Genomic DNA, 7134 nt, shown 5'->3' on the forward strand with positions numbered 1-7134 from the left:
ACCCCACAGAAATCAATATTCAACCCAGGTTTGAATAACCAAGCGGCAGCAAATTTACGGGACCATATCGAACAGGAGGAGGCATAAATTCAAAAGCTTCTATAATCACAGTACCGGATTATGGACTTCAGAACTTCAAATCAACGTTAAAAACATAGAAAGAAAGAAAGAAGCCAAAATAAAGCAAACAATAAGCAAATAAAGCAGCTGACAGTGAGTAAATTAATAACTTTCTTGACTGATATCATTATTTCCATTGATGATAACTTACACTTTCTTCAACATATCATCAGCACAACAAGATACAACACCATTAGCACGCCCGATTACTGTAACAGACCCCACCCAGATAACCCTTTATACATAGCTACAAAACACGACTGAAAGACAGCAAACAACCTTCCACAATACCCCACATCAACTACATAGTAGAACCCTAAAAATCGAACCTTCTTTTTTTTTTATTGAATTTGCTTCTGAATTTGCTCTTAGTTCCAGTCTCGTGAATCCCATCGTCCGTATTCTGAAAAAATAATCTACGTGTAGGATTCAATGCATGCTGGAAATCAGAGCCCATGAAGCGAATTCACGAATTCTAAAGTCAGAATCATTTTCAATCGAGACGAAGTAAACGCCTCAAATCTCTTGTAGCCGAATCATCGAACAGTTTGACTTCACCATATTTTACGTGCTTCTTGAAGAACGATGGTAGAGGTAGAGATCTAGGTGAAGGAGACATGGAAAAGGCTGATCCCGCGTACCCGTCAGTGGATGGCTGCAGACGGATCTGCTTCGGCATCATCCCCGGCGAATCCGGCCCAATCCGACCGGTCCCGCAAACTGCCAGATCGTCGACCGGTTTCAGATCCTGATAACTTACGTTAAAGCTTCCTCCTTTGATCTTAGAAGTGAGGGAATCCAACGATTCGCCCCTTTTCAGAAGCTTCACCGGCCCCATCATGGGACCGCCGCCGTCGGTGACATCATCTTTCCTCCGTGTCTCTGCTGAATTCGATTTCTTCGCTTCTGTAGCCGGGTTGAACCTTTTCTTCTCCGGCTTCGGAGAAGTCTTCTTGTAACCGGCGCCGTTATTCGGCTTCCGATTAACAATCAAATTCGTCAGATTCCCGTTCCCAGAAAAATTTCTCCGACGATGAAACGGCGCCGGAGGAACCCGGAATCTTTCACCCAACAAATTCTGCGGCCGCAAAACCTCCGTTCCCATTTCTCACCCCCCCGAAAAATAAATTAACAACAAAAAATCTTTCCCCAAAAAATTATAAACACAACCCAGAAAAACCCACCAAAATTCAAGAAAAACCAAAGATCTCTGGAATAACTTGTAAATGCGAGAAAGAGAGCTTCCTATATAAACAATTCCACCAACTCCTCTTCCTCAAGGGGGGAGGGAGACTAAATCTACCAATTTTTCTTCTGTAACTTCTCTTTTCTTTCAATGAAGATTGGATACACCCAACGAAATGAAAGCGATTGCTATAAATAGGAGGAGAAAGAGAGATTGGGAAGTTTCAGACCTACCTTCAGCAACGCGTGAAGAATTATAAATTAAATAAAAATTATTATTAATTATTGATTAAAATATAAAAATAAAGAAAATGAATTTCGGGCCCGCTGAGTTTGAATAAATTAAATAAAATCTTCAGGGTCTGACCACACCGGGTCAAGTATTGGGACCCGTTAGTTGCTTGACTCGACGGCGTCAAGTCTTTGGTTTTTAACGTTGAAGTAAACAGATGACCCAATTATGGGCAGTTCAATAAATAACGGTGGAACATGAATTCTGATATAATGTTAAGATTGAGAATTAGACTCGACTCAATCTCAAAAACTAATTCAAGAAGAAGATACGGTGAATTTGTAAGTTGCAGCCCTTATCATTTTGATTTCATCCTCAATCGCACGAAGTTAACCATCATTAAAATTTTAAATATGGATTAGAAGTTAACCATTTTTTTCCGTATTTCCATATTCACCCATGTATATTTTAAAAGCTATCAAATTAATCTTTTTAATCTTACAAGTTCAAATATATACATTTTTTAAAAATAAATAGTTATCTCGTGAGACGGTCTCAGACACTATTTCTGTGAGAATTATTAATCTGATCCATTTTTGTAATAAAAAATATTTTTTAACACAAAAAATAAAATAAGTATTTTGTGAGAGAGCCTCACGATTTTGTATATGCGAGATCGATTGAGTTGATTCATATTTACAGTGAAAAATAATTTTGTTAGCATAAAAATTAATATTTTTTCATGTGTCGAGTCGGATTTGGATATGTCTCACAAACTTGCTCTGTGAGACGATCTTATAGGAATTTTTGCGTAAAAAAATTTATACTTTTTCACGAGTCGTATCGAAAATATGTCTCACAAAATTGATTCATGAGACCGTCTCACGTGAATTTTTGTGTTTAAAAACATATAGTTTTCTATCCATAAAAGTGAATTTCTTTTTCATGTTGTCAAGGAAATTTACATGAAAAATATTTATCACATATATAATAATCAACATATAATATACCCTCATGATAGTAAATAACTTTTTTCCCTTCTAAACCGGAGCAAAATATAAAGGAGGTAATGGGGCAGTGGGGAGTTAAATAAGGTCTTAACGGCGTCAAAATGTGTAACGGCAATGACTGTTGCTTTGTTTGGCGATGCAAGTTCATGTTTATCTGTAGCCTGTCAGTCGGCTATGATAAAGTTATTTGTCGGTTACGGTCGGTTCGTGTGCATTCACCTGTCCTTCTGCCACGGTTGGTGGTGCACGTAACGTTTATGTTTATTATTTTGGCCTTCAAAAAAAATAACTCATTTATTTTTTTTTTTTAAAAAAATTAATGTTTATTTTTTGTTTTGGACTTTTTGGAGTATATGAGATTTTGCCCGAAGTAGTATTCCAATCATTTATTAATTTAGATATTGATTAATACATGAATAATATTAAATTATTAATGTGGATATTACACAAAATCCTAAAAATTATTTTTGTATTAGATAAAATATTGGACTTAAGTGTGTTGAAAAAATTTCTCATTTACTTAATTACTCTATGAGACGGTCTCACGAATTTTTATATGTGAGACGGGTCAAACTCTACCGATATTCACAATAAAAAATAATACTCCTAGCACAAAAAGTAATATTTTTTCATGGATGACTCAAATAAGATATTCGTCTCACAAAATACGACCTGTAAGACTGTCTCACATAAGTTTTTACCTTAATTAAATATCATATTTTTTTAAAAAAAATAATCGGAATCAGGAAGATATCAAATTCGGGACTTAAAATTAAAATTGAGCAGAAGCATAAACAGAATTTGAGGTCCAGAAACACAAAAAACTAATTTTTTAAAAAAAATATATAAGTGAAAGAATCACTTTTTTTTTTCGATTTTTCAAACACTCCATACTGCATTATTTTCCGTGTCAAAATAATTTGTAGGGTCTTCAAGTTATTGATGTATGAAATAATACCCTATCATTTATTTTTATTTATTTTTATTGTAACTCGTGACATATTGAGAGAGTAAATTGTCTGCGTATAGCTAACTTAAAAATTTCGAACTCAGAAAATCGGCTAATCTAACAGAGGGTGAGACCGCTGAACTACAAGCTTGGTCTCTAATATCCTATCATTTAATTAACATATATATTTGTGAGTGTACTTATATTTTCTTAACGTGAATAAAATTATTACCTTTCATATCTTTGGTACTAATAAATTATTTAGATTTTTATGAATGTCAGAATCTGTTGGAATAGATTATTTTACTTTATTTTTTAATGATTTAAATAGAAATTTATGGGAATTAACTCGACGAATACATATAATCTATTATATATTTAATTTATTGAATAATGTATACATTAATCCCTAATTTTAGCTCATAATATTTTAAGATTGAAGTAATTTTATTTTATAATGATGTGTTTAAAATAAAAATAATAATTATAATTTTTATTTTGTTATGAGATGAATTTAAATTAATAGAACTTGCGATTTTTTTAAACTATTAATATAAAGTTAAAAAATAGTGTTAATGATTAATTGATTTTAATTTTTTTATTGTATAATGACTAAAATTTTAAAAAATATATATTTAATTTTAAGCGAATCCAATAGATTTAACTCGAATCGAACTCGTCGGGTTACAGATCCAAGACGGAAAGAGTCGAGTTTGATTATACCCGCTTCAGATCAACCTCATTATCATCCTTAATAAGTAAATTAGATAGTGAAATAAATATTTTTCCTTTAGGGAAAAAGAAAAGAAAATAAGACATAAACATTTTGTACATATAATTTTAGAGCAGATCTCTTGTGAGACGGATCAATCTTACCGATATTCACAATAAAAAATAACATTCTTAGTATAAAAAGTAATATTTTTTCAAGGATGACCCAAATAAAAGATCTGTCTCACAAAATACGATTTGTGAGACCGTCTCACATAAATTTTTGTCATAATTTTAAATGTAAATTTAATTTGCCCCAAAGATTTTAAGCCTCTGCAGTGAAAATTGTTCGGATTTTTTTAATTGTCTCTGGTTAATTTTTATATTCAATATTGGGCCCACATAGCCTAACTCGATCTAAAGTGCTAGTTTAATGTGTGTAACCCAATAGTGGTCATACATATGAAACCATCGTCTAATTAAATCTAGAGTGAGTCTCATGTGAAACCGTCTCACGGATCATAATCTGTGAGACGAGTCAACCCTACCCATATTCACAATAAAAAGTAATACTCTTAGCATAAAAAGTAATACTTTTTCATGGGTGACCCAAATAAGAGATCCGTCTCACAAATATGACCCGTGAGATCGTATCACACAAGTTTTTGCCTTAAATCTATAATTTAATTTTTTTTTTTTTGAAATCATCTATAATTTAATTATATACTGTCATTTCCATACATTTAGATTGTGGTTTTTTTCCCATTATATAATTCAGTTTAATTATTTTTCTAACTTTTTTTATCAATTAACTCTGTTTTATTTCATTTATAATTTTTTGTATCCAAATAAAACATAAATTAAATAACAGTAAAAGTGATTCAAATTGATAAAGTAGTTGAGCGTTTGGATAACGGCCAGAGTTCGATTTTTCCTATCAATATTTTCTCAGGTGAGCTCGTCACACATACTTGCCCATTATAATTTACTTAGTGCTTTACATGTTATTGCATTAGTCCGGAGGTTTACCCTGTGTGCTTCAAAGAACAGCGGCTGCAAGTTCTTACAACGTCCTGTACATCTCATTCACACTTAATCATATATTAGATACAGAAAATTGCAGAATAATTTTTCTTATTTAAAAAAAAAACATGTGTGTGCTCACAATATAAAACGATTACTAGTTATGAAAAATACTGGTTATTTTGATTTACTACGAGTCTTGTTGTGTTGCAATTATATGATTGCGAGACAACGCCGATGTCGACTAACCCCGGTCTCAGGGCGTGACACCGGCCAACCCACGTGGGTGGGAAATTGTGTTCCCCTCCCATGGGTGGCTCAGCGGCCACCTTCTGGAATCTATTTCCCTTCACCCCGTCCATGCACAACTCAATCGAACACATCCACATGCATATGATTTTTCCCATGTCATCAAAACACCTTTTTTTCAAATCATACTTAAGAATTTTGACTTAAAAAACACATCGGTAAGGGTGTAAACAAATAGAATCAAGCCGAATATTGGTAAAAATTAAAGATTTGAATATTTTCGAGTGCAAGCTTGATTCGAAATTCGAAGTTTTTAAATTTTCGGCTCGAATTTGGCTCGAAATGAAGTTCGACTCGAAATCTTGGAACATATTCGTGAGCTATTCAAACTATTGTTCAGGTAGTAAGGCACGACGACGAATGTTTGAAAGCTTGAAACTTCTGAAAGCTCGAAACATATATATTGAATATGTAATTATATTATATTATATTAATAAAATATTAAGACAAGCGAGAGGCTTGCCAACTATCAAACAAAATACTTTTTGCTGGAGTTCGGCTTCAAAAAAACGTTCGAACATATCCAAGTTCGATAATTTGAATATGAATAAAATACTCATCGATCTGGCTCGAAAATTTCACGAACCTGCTCGATTCGTTTACAACCCTAATCATCGGTAAGGAATAATTTGGACTCCGAGAACGGGATTTTAGCCTTTAAACGAATGAATGACACACAATGTTTCAAACCTATGGGTGCTATTTTCGCAAACCTACTTGGAAAAGGGAGTGAGTCGGCCGCTAACATGAAAAATAAGGTAGGGAAAAAAATTTGTCTGTGTTACGACATATTTCTAGATGCAATAAACATTAGGGGCGTATTATTAAACTCAATTAACATAATTTTTCTTGATTTGTATTATTAAGTTCGTCCAAATTAGAAGTCCAACTGCATATAAATTTGAAAACATAATAATAATTAATTTATTGATTGAATCTTACCCAAAGAAAAAAATAAAAGCAAATAAAAAAAATAAAATCACACCATTATTTATTGTGTTCTAAATTACATGTTCAATCGAGAGACAAAGCCGTCACTGGCTTTGTACGGTATTTTTTATAATTAATTTGATTTATATTTAAATTAGAGTCGTACCATAATTGTGAAAAATAATGAGAGTCTAAACTTTAGTTTAGAAATTTTAAACGAGGATCATACCACGATTGTGGAAAATAGTGAGACTAAACTAGAATTTTGAAATACTTAATATAAGAAAGGACTAAATTTCAATTTTAAAATTTTAAATGAGGGTCATATCAACATTGTGTAGGATCGAGTGCTTGCCGTTTTACCAAAAGCTATAGCTAGTGGTAATGGTGCAACTCAAATCTTTTAAACCGCACAACAACACAAGCACCATGGTTCGATCGCTCTACCAAACAAGGACAATTATTGCACCCAACACATTATAAAAAATGAGTGACTAAACTGTAATTTTGAAATCATAAAAAAAAAAAAAACCGACAATGAGAATTTTTTTTATTTTTTTTATATTTAAATAAATGTCATACCATAATTATAAAAAATAATAAAGAACTAAACTACCATTTCGAAATTTTACGTGATGGTCATACCATAATTGTGAGAAATAACG

The 7134-nt window shown here is 32.4% G+C and overlaps 1 protein-coding gene across 1 annotated transcript; it reads right to left on the reverse strand.

Moving 5' to 3' along the window:
* Positions 1–218: 218 nt before the first annotated feature.
* On the reverse strand, positions 219–1486 carry LOC140830724 (uncharacterized). Its single transcript, XM_073194164.1, has one exon. The coding sequence runs from the start codon at positions 1223–1225 to the stop codon at positions 614–616; it is 612 nt and encodes a 203-aa protein (XP_073050265.1). The 5' UTR covers positions 1226–1486; the 3' UTR covers positions 219–613.
* Between the last annotated feature and the right edge of the window lie 5648 nt (positions 1487–7134).

This window comes from Primulina eburnea, chromosome 4 (assembly GCF_022965805.1).
Source record: "Primulina eburnea isolate SZY01 chromosome 4, ASM2296580v1, whole genome shotgun sequence".
Lineage (NCBI taxonomy): Eukaryota > Viridiplantae > Streptophyta > Magnoliopsida > Lamiales > Gesneriaceae > Primulina > Primulina eburnea.